This window comes from Penaeus vannamei, chromosome 10 (genome assembly GCF_042767895.1).
Source record: "Penaeus vannamei isolate JL-2024 chromosome 10, ASM4276789v1, whole genome shotgun sequence".
Classification (NCBI taxonomy): Eukaryota; Metazoa; Arthropoda; class Malacostraca; order Decapoda; family Penaeidae; genus Penaeus; species Penaeus vannamei.
In genome coordinates this window covers 10,582,841-10,593,565 of record NC_091558.1, presented here as the reverse complement: position 1 = coordinate 10,593,565, position 10,725 = coordinate 10,582,841, and the positions used below count along the sequence as shown (strand labels likewise).

The 10,725-nt window shown below is 41.1% G+C and overlaps 3 protein-coding genes across 3 annotated transcripts; all 3 read right to left on the bottom strand.

Moving 5' to 3' along the window:
* Positions 1-2,531: 2,531 nt before the first annotated feature.
* On the bottom strand, positions 2,532-3,440 carry LOC113816715 (fez family zinc finger protein 2). The gene has a single exon (XM_027368771.2). The coding sequence runs from the start codon at positions 3,438-3,440 to the stop codon at positions 2,532-2,534; it is 909 nt and encodes a 302-aa protein (XP_027224572.2).
* A 2,405-nt stretch (positions 3,441-5,845) lies between these two features.
* LOC113816716 (fez family zinc finger protein erm) lies at positions 5,846-6,754 on the bottom strand. The gene has a single exon (XM_027368772.2). It carries the CDS (start codon positions 6,752-6,754, stop codon positions 5,846-5,848), a length of 909 nt encoding a protein of 302 aa, XP_027224573.2.
* Positions 6,755-9,410: 2,656 nt separating this feature from the next.
* Positions 9,411-10,211, bottom strand: LOC138862846 (fez family zinc finger protein 2-like). The gene has a single exon (XM_070126020.1). It carries the CDS (start codon positions 10,209-10,211, stop codon positions 9,411-9,413), a length of 801 nt encoding a protein of 266 aa, XP_069982121.1.
* Positions 10,212-10,725: the final 514 nt, after the last annotated feature.

Here is a 10,725-nt window from a genome sequence, read left to right as displayed (position 1 = left end):
CCTCTTTTTCCTTCATCCTCACTTCTTCTGCCTCCCTCTCCTCCGCCCTCTCCCTCCCTCTCCTCTCCCTTCCCCCCTCCCTCCCCCCTCTCCCCTCCCTCCCTCCCTCTCCTTCCCTCTCTCCCTCCCTCCCTCCCTCTCCCTCTTTAGCTCGCCCTCCTTCCCCTCCCTTCATCTTTGACTCAGATCTTCCGGCGTCTCATCGAACCGGAACCGGGCTCATAGTAGAGATAAAGATGGCCCCTGAGCGAAGGCCATGGCCATAAACTCGGAGGCATATAGAGCGCTTCGTCTCGCTCCCCTGATGGCTCTATAGTGATTAGCGTCACCGTCCCACTTCCCTGTCTGGGCAAGAGGGACTGTAATGTGCATTGGACGAAGCCGGGTTTTACATAACGCTAGAAATGCAGTGGGTGAAAGGGAGTTGGTGTTTACGTTTGGTGAGTGAGTGAGTGAGTGTGTGTGTGTGTGTGTGTGTGTGTGTGTGTGTGTGTGTGTGTGTGTGTGTGTGTGTGTGTGTGTGTGTGTGTGTGTGTGTGTGTGAGAGAGAGAGAGAGAGAGAGAGAGAGAGAGAGGCGGGGTGGCAGAGGGGGCTTCTGTGTCGCCAAGTATATTTCCTATCAAGGTTTGTATTCTTATCACTATTATTTATAAATCCTTATAATCACTATTACTTTACTTATTAATACTTCTGATCATTATTATTACCTTTATTACTACTAATATCGTTGATAGGATTGATATCATTTTAATGTGATTCTCATTATTGCTATCATTGTACATTTCTTTTTTTATCTTATTAATTATTGTATTCCTCTCATAGTAATTATTCTTATCATTAGTATTATCATTATCATCATCATTGTTACTACCATAATTTTGTTCATTATAAATATGATTATCATTGTTATTATTTTCTTTACTATTATTATTATTATTATTATTATTATTATTATTATTATTATTATTATTATTATTATTATTATTATCATTATTATCATTATTATCATTTTATTATCATTATTATAATCATCATAATGTACAGGTCGGTGAAAAATATATAGATTTTGGACTTTGTGAAAAGCAGTAGTAATATCAACGCCTTTCCGATCCCGCCGACTTGTTACGCCAAAAAGGACGTCACTAAAGACTTCGTCAATCATACGTCATCAACTGCCCCACTGCCCGTTCCCTGCAGCTCCCCCCCCCCCTCCCCGCCTTAATTGCAGAAACAATTAAGATCTTACCGGACAGTCAAGAAAAATCTTACCAAGGTACCCTTCAAGTTTTTTTCTTGGCCAAGTTTTTACTAAAGTGAACTTACTACCGATGTTATTGAATTGAAAAGGAGCTTAGAATTTATTCAACGGGAAATTGGCGTTGCAAGAGGCCGTACGGGTTTAGCGGGATTCGCGAGAGAGTGACCGACGCGAAATCGCCGGCCTCCAAACTTCTACCAGGATCTGCACGCCCGCGCTAACGATGGGGACGTCGCCATCTAGAGGAACAATCGGGGCACAGACGGAATGAGGAGACGCCTTAGGAGAAAGGGGAACACTCCACCGTCTAAGCGCAGGGTTTCCTGAAGGAGCAGCTGAGCTTGGAGGACGTGCCCCTTGTTCACGCCCACCGCGGAGGACAGCACCGTGACCGCCGCCCTCGGACGATCCTGGTGCGGTTCTACCATCTGGCGGTCAGGGATGCTGCGATGCGTCACGCCCGGAAGCTGCGGGATCCGTCTTCCTTAACGAGGCCCTGTGACCCGGGGCCTTATGCATAAAGCAAGGCACAACCTGAAGGTTGAATCCGAAGGAAAAAAGGTCTATTCAGTCCGATCGAAACCTCATCTTTGGTCGTCAACCAAGCAATGAAGAGACTGGAAGTCCATTGCCCTTTCTACCTCTCCAATCCTCCTCGCCAGTGACGCCTGGCCCCCAAACCATCACCAGTACTGCCAACACTATCAACGCTTCCATCACTACCAGTGCTACCAACGCAGACTATCAGCAATTCCCTTTTCTCCTCTACCAAATATACCACCATGAGCCAAGCCACGGCTGCAGCCAACTATCAACTACGACAACATAATCCCGAGAATACTCCACCGATCCCCCAAAGCAAAACGATAAGATATGTGCCGGGAGATAATCAGTTCGCGCTACGAAACTCATGCAATGCAGTGTATAAGGGCACAATCCGTACGAACCTAATGAAGGGTGAAATGATAAAATCAACAATTTGTATGTCCATGAGACCAGAGTAGAACAATACTCCAGTTCTCATAATTTAATATTGAAAAGTTAAGAAATCTCAAACATTCCGGAAATAAGATTTATACTGAGAACTATTAACTACATCCAAACACGCGCCTAGCTATTGCCAATGATGCAATAACTGCACTCCATATCTTTCACAAAAGCAAAAAAAAAATAATAATAATAAAAAAAAACTCAAAAATTACCATTCAGTTTTTTAATTTTTATACCATCTACAACATATCACTGGGCACTGGTTCTGGGAGGTACATACAATTACAACGAAGCCAGGAACTCTGGGTGATCCTGGCGGACATGAGTCAACATCTTGTGGTCGCGCTGCCCGCCGAAGTCCATCCCGCAGACAGGGCACTGACGTCGACGACCTTTGACAGGACACCGATGTTCCTCCGGCTGGGGAACGCCTTCGTTGCACACATCACAAAACCAGCCGCTGGTCGTCCGACGAAGGATTCTTTGCTTCCGTAGACACACCTTCAGCAGGATGTGAATAAGCCTTTCGGACGAGCGCTTGAAGGGGCGGTTGCAGGTGGGACACGAGAACTGGGAGGCGTCGTGGATGGTTCGATGTGCGTTGAGGGTGGTCCGTCGCATGAAGCCTTTGCCGCACACGTCGCACGTGAAGGGCCGAGCACCCGTGTGGGTATTGACGTGCATCTTTAACTTGTAGCGACTCTCGAAGCGCTTGTCGCAGAGATGACAGTGGGCGTTCTTCCTTCTGCGGCCGGAGGACGCAGGAGGGGTTGGAGAGGAGGTTACCTGCGGCGACAGGAAGGTGACAGTGACGGGGCCGAGAGCGCTCTTGAATTCTTGGCTTACTGAAGGAGGCGCTGGAGCAGGCGAGGGTGAAATCGCCTCCTTTTCGTGGGGCGCAGACACCGAGGCCAACCATGAAGCTGCGTCCAGATCCGATTCCGATGGCCTCCCAACAAAGGGAGTGGAGTAACTTGCATAGGAAGGCTGACACCATGAGAGATCACTCGGAGGTCGAACGCACTGTCTCTTCGGGGGCGGCAAGGGCGCTCCTAGTAAGTGGTCCATGATGTCCCTCGAGGACACCCCCACAACGTCTCCAAACGTCCAAGCATATCCAGCCGCGTCAGACCCATATTGAGAGGCAGCCACGTCAGACGGATAAGAAAAAATGTACTCAAAGTTATCCATCTTGAACGAGAGGAACACTGGTGAGGGAAACGAGCGGGAAGAGGCTTTTGAATGGTTCCTGACCTGAGGACGATCTCTATGGGTCAAGGTCACAGCCCGCCCGAGTTCCTGCCTCACTCAGTCAGATTCAAGGCCCTGATTTGTGATTTACACCAGTCAAAATTGATAATTATCGTTATTACTATCACCAGTATTGTTAATACGATCATTTCATTACCAATATCATTATTACTGTTATGTTCCAAGGTAGTGTCAAAACAGGCTACGAATACCATAGATTACAAAATGTAAATTGTAATGATGGAAGAGGCATTAAAAGGATGATGAATTATGATTAATACTGTCCAGGCCGTTAATGCACATTTTTACACACGACCATGTCATAAAAATAGGAAATAGCTTCTCTCACACTGAGGAACAAGACAAATATTGGTTATTAATGAATAGAATTATGAATTATTAACATTATATATCTATCTGTCGATAATTATATAATGATAGATATCGATAAATGGATAAAGATATATCGATATCAATAGATAGATAATAATAGATATCGATAGATAGATAATAATAGATATCGATAGATAGATCATAATAGATATCGATAGATAGATCATAATAGATATTGATAGATAGATAATAATAGATATCAATAGATAATAATGAATATCAATAAATAACAATAGATATCGATAGATAATAATAGATATCAATAGATAATAATAGATATCGATAGATAGATAATAAAAGATATCGATAGATAGATAATAATAGATATCAATAGATAGATAATAATAGATATCGATAGATAGATAATAATAGATATCGATAGATAGATAATAATAGATATCGATAGATAGATAATAATAGATATCGATCGATAGATAATAATAGATATCGATAGATAGACAATAATAGATATCGATAGATAGATAATAATAGATATCGATAGATAGATAATAGTAGATATCGATAGATATATAATAGATATCGATAGATAGATAATAATAGATATCGATAGATAGATAATAATAGATATCGATAGATAGATAATAATAGATATCGATAGATAGATAATAATAGATATCGATTGATAGATAATAATAGATATCGATAGATAGATAATAATAGATATCGATAGATAGATAATAATAGATATCGATAGATAGATAATAATAGATATCGATAGATAGATAATAATAGATATCGATAGATAGATAATAATAGATATCGATAGATAGATAATAATAGATATCGATAGATAGATAATAATAGATATCGATAGATAGATAATAATAGATATCGATAGATAGATAATAATAGATATCGATAGATAGATAACAATAGATATCGATAGGTAGATGATAATAATAGATATCGATAGATAATAATAATAATAGATATCGATAGATAATTTTAGAAATACATCGATAGATAATTATATAGCAAGATAAAGAGATGTCGATAAATAGATATCGAAAGATCGACAGATAAAAAGGTAAATGAATTGATATCAATAAGTATATAGAAATCGAGAGATAGATATCAATAGATAGATAGATAGCAGTGGATAAATCGATATCAATAGCCATTACCTATGGAGAGATAGATAATAATAAATATATAGGAGTGGATAGATTGATAATAAATGAATATATATATCTGCCCACACACACACACACACACACACACACACACACACACACACACACACACATATATATATATATATATATATATATATATATATATATATATATATATATCAATAGATAGCTAAGTGGGTAGGTAGGTAGATTTATTGATAGATAGATATCAATAGATACATAGGTGAGCCGGAACATATATATATATATATATATATATATATATATATATATATATATATATATATATATATATATATATATATATAGCTAGCTAGATTTGTAGATAGGGTGGCAGGGAAAAAGCTAAATAGGTAGATATATAAACAGATAAACAGAGAATTTATCATCACAACACGCCTATGTATCTGTACTTTGCTTTTCGTCCAATTAAACCACCTGTTTCTAAATTTCCTCCTTTCTTCTTCGTATTGGTCTTCATGTTTGCGCATTGCCAGCCTTTCATCACCACCACCACGTTTCAACTCCACCTACACTTTCCTTGCTCCGTATCCCCACACACCCTTAATCATTTCGTATTGTTTCCCCCTTTGATCTCATTAACAACTCTCTTTACCTTTCTAACTGCATTCCATGCTCGTTATATTTGTTGATGTTTGTGTGTGAATATGCAATTGTTGACAGTATATTTCAAATGACGGAAATGCAAAAAGTACCATTCATAGATTTTTATTTTCCATGCCATCTACAATATATCACTGGGTAAGAGTCACTGGTCCTGGGACGTACATACAATTACAGCGAAGCCAGGAACTCTGGGTGATCCTGGCGGACATGAGTCAACATCTTGTGGTCGCGCTGCCCGCCGAAGTCCATCCCGCAGACAGGGCACTGACGTCGACGACCTTTGACAGGACACCGATGTTCCTCCGGCTGGGGAACGCCTTCGTTGCACACATCACAAAACCAGCCGCTGGTTGTCCGACGAAGGATTCTTTGCTTCCGTAGACACACCTTCAGCAGGATGTGAATAAGCCTTTCGGACGAGCGCTTGAAGGGGCGGTTGCAGGTGGGACACGAGAACTGGGAGGCGTCGTGGATGGTTCGATGTGCGTTGAGGGTGGTCCGTCGCATGAAGCCTTTGCCGCACACGTCGCACGTGAAGGGCCGAGCACCCGTGTGGGTATTGACGTGCATCTTTAACTTGTAGCGACTCTCGAAGCGCTTGTCGCAGAGATGACAGTGGGCGTTCTTCCTTCTGCGGCCGGAGGACGCAGGAGGAGTTGGAGAGGAGGTTACTTGCGGCGACAGGAAGGTGACAGTGACGGGGCCGAGAGCGCTCTTGAATTCTTGGCTTATTGAAGGGGGCACTGGAGCAGGCGGGGGTGAAATCACCTCCCTTTCGTGGGGAGCAGACACCGAGGCCAACCACGAAGCTGCATCCAGATCCGATTCCGATGGCCTCCCAATAAAGGGAGTGGAGTAACTTGCATAGGAAGGCTGACACCATGAGAGATCACTCGGAGGTCGAACGCACTGTCTCTTCGGGGGCGGCAAGGGTGCTCCTAGTAAGTGGTCCATGATGTCCCTCGAGGACACCCCCACAACGTCTCCAAACGTCCAAGCATATCCAGCCGCGTCAGACCCATACTGAGAGGCAGCCACGTCAGACGGATAAGAAAACATGTACTCAAAGTTATCCATCTTGGTGATCGAACGAGAGGAACACTGGTGAGGGAAACGAGCGGGAAGAGGCTTTTGAATGGTTCCTGACCTGAGGACGATCTCTACAGGTCAAGGTCACAGCCCGCCCGAGTTCCTGCCTCACTCAGTCAGATGCAAGGCCCTGATGTGTGATTTACTCCAATCAAATTTGATAATAATCGTTATTATTATCACCAGCATTGGTAAGGCTATCATCATTTCAATACCAATATCATTATTACTGTTATGTTCCAGGGTAGTGTCAAAACAGGCTACGAATACCATAGATTACAAAACGTATATTATAATGATGGAAGAGGCATTAAAAGGATGATAAACTATGATTAATACTGTCCTGGCAGTTAATGCACACTTTTACACACGGCCATGTCATAAAAAGAGGAAATAGCTTCTCTTACACTGAGGAACAAGACAAATATAGTTCAATTATTAATATAATTATTAATTATTAACAAGACAAATGTAGTTCAATTTCAAGACTGACCAAGACAAAATTAGAATCCGCATTCCAGGGATTTTTGCTCGGAGTATATTGTACATAGACACTGATTCAGTTTCAGGTAACATTAAATTAGAAAATAGCTTACCTTTTGTTTTTCTTAGGAACGTGACGTAATTATTAAAGGTGCCTGTGTATACGACTATCAAGCGACGTATCTATAATGCATATACATTGGTATGAGCTAGATGATCGAGAGAAATCTATTAAGACAAAAGGCATCAATATCCATATCTATATTTATCTGTGTTTATTCATTGATGTAAAGTATAGTGTCTATGGTGTAATATCCGCATATGTATATAATCAGTGGTCGACGGCGTGTTTCAGAAATACCTTGGACTTCAGTGGCGATCCAATTGTTTGAGTGTTGGGTTGCCATTTACCACGTGAATGACATGCAGATGTACTTTTGATATATTTTTGTTTGTTATTGTCCATCATAAGAGCCACCTGAGGGGCAAGCCAGCATTTGTGGGTGCCGTCTCAAGCCGGGATAAATAGAGAGGGTTACTGTCTGGAAGGGCATCCTACTGTAAAAACCTATCCCAAAACCAGTATGGAATGAGCCGTAATAGCAAAATCAGTGGAGGCGGCTCATCCATAACGGCGACCCCACAGAAATGGGAGAAAGCTGAGAAGGACTGAATGGGTGCAGTGAGGTTTAGTGTAGAGGGAATGAGGTGAATGATATATGGATGGTATACATAGAATCACTGTGCGTGTATGTATGTAGTATAAATATTTTCATGTATTCATAATATCAGTATTGTTATGTTGAATGAGTATTTGTTATTTACATCGCGAGTTGCATCATGGTGTAGGAAGAATAACATTTATCTTAAGTCTCGACTGTCCTTGAAGTCTTCAAGGATCGTTTATGATAATTACGAGTCAGTGTGCTTTCCATTTGTCTATGAAATATACGTTTTTCCTGCGACTCAAGACGGCGCGCGAAGGAGTTGCATCTCGTGCAGTCGAAGACGTTCTCGCCAGATAGATATCGATGGATAGATAAAGATAAATAGCTATCAATAGCTATATAAACATAGATATCGATAGTTATAGATAGAAAGATACCTATCGATAGATATATAATGATAGATATCGATAAATGGATATATATATATATATATATATATATATATATATATATATATATATGTATATATATATATATATATATATATATATCAATATATAGATAATAATAGATATCGATTGATATAGCTGGAAAAATAGATATCGATAGAAAATTTTAGAAAGACATCGATATATAGTTATATATAGAAAGATAAAGACAGATGTTGATAAATAGACAGATATCGAAATATAGATATCGACAGATGAAAAGGTAAATAAATAAATATCAATACACCTAAATAGATATCATAGAAATCGAGATAGATATCAAGAGATAGATAGACACCAGTGGATAAATCTATATTAATAGCCATTACCTATCGAGAGATAGATAATAATAAATATATAGGAGTGGATAGATTGATAATAAATTAATATATATCTGTATATATACATACACACACACACACGTATATGTGTGTGTGTATGTATAGATAGTTAAGTGGGTAGGAATGTAAATTTACTGATAGATATATATCAATAGATACATAGGTGAGCCGGAACATAAGTAGACATATATAGATAGATTTATAGATAGGGTGGCAGGGAGAGAGCTGAATATGTAGATATATAAACAGATAAACAGAAAAATAAACATCCAAACACACCTATGTCTGTATGTGTAATTTGCTTTTCGTCAAATTAAACCACCTGTTTCTAAATTTCCTCCTTTCTTCGTCTTCATGTTTGCGCATTGCTAGCCATTCACCTTCACGTTTCAATTCCACCTTCACTCTCCTTGCTCCGTATCCCCACACACCATCCATCATTTCGTTCTGTTTCCCCCTTTGATCTCATTAACAACGCTCTTTACCTTTCTAACTGCATTCCATGCTCGTTATATTTGTTGATGTTTGTGTGTAAATATGCAGTTATTGACAGTATATTTCAAATGATAGAAATGCAAAAAGTACCATTCATAGATTTTTATTTTCCATACCATCTACTACATATCACTGGGCAAGAGTCACTGGTCCTGGGAAGTACATGCAATTACAACGAAGCAAGGAACTCTGGGTGATCCTGGCGGACATGAGTCAACATCTTGTGGTCGCGCTGCCCGCCGAAGTACATCCCGCAGACAGGGCACTGACGTCGACGACCTTTGACAGGACACCGATGCTCCTCCGGCTGGGGAACGCCTTCGTTGCACACATCACAAAACCAGCCGCTGGTTGTCCGACGTAGGACTCTTTGCTTCCGTAGACACACCTTCAGCAGGATGTGAATAAGCCTTTCGGACGAGCGCTTGAAGGGGCGGTTGCAGGTAGGACACGAGAACTGGGAGGCGTCGTGGATGGTTCGATGTGCGTTGAGGGTGGTCCGTCGCATGAAGCCTTTGCCGCACACGTCGCACGTGAAGGGCCGAGCACCCGTGTGGGTATTGACGTGCATCTTTAACTTGTAGCGACTCTCGAAGCGCTTGTCGCAGAGATGACATTGGCTTACTGAAGGAGGCGCTGGGTCAGGCGAGGGTGAAATCGCCTCCTTTTCGTGGGGCGCAGACACCGAGGCCAACCATGAAGCTGTGTCCAGATCCGATTCCGATGCCCTCCCAACAAAGGGAGTGGAGTAACTTGCATAGGAAGGCTGACACCATGAAAGATCACTCGGAGGTCGAACGCACTGTCTCTTCGGGGGCGGCATGGGCGCTCCTAGTAAGTGGTCCATGATGTCCCTCGAGGACACCCCCACAACGTCTCCAAACGTCCAAGCATATCCAACCGCGTCAGACCCATACTGAGAGGCAGCCACGTCAGACGGATAAGAAAAAATGTACTCAAAGTTATCCATCTTGGTGATCGAACGAAAGGAACACTGGTGAGGGAAACGAGCGGGAAGAGGCTTTTGAATGGTTCGTGACCTGAGGACGATCTCTACAGGTCAAGGTCACAGCCCGCCCGAGTTCCTGCCTCACTCAGTCAGATGCAAGGCCCTGATGTGTGATTTACTCCAATCAAATATGATAATAATCGTTATTATTATCACCAGCATTGGTAAGGCTATCATCATTTCATTACCAATATCATTATTACTGTTATGTTCCAGGGTAGTGTCAAAACAGGCTACGAATACCATAGATTACAAAATGTAAATTATAATGACGGAAGAGGCATTAAAAGGATACTGTCCTGGCAGTTAATGCACATTTTTACACACGACTATGTCATAAAAAGAGGAAATAGCTTCTCTTACACTGAGGAACAAGACAAATGTTCATTTTTTAATAGAATTATGAATTAACAAGTCAAATGTAGTTCAAATTCAAGACTGACCAAGACAAAATTTGAATCATTTTAAAACTCTT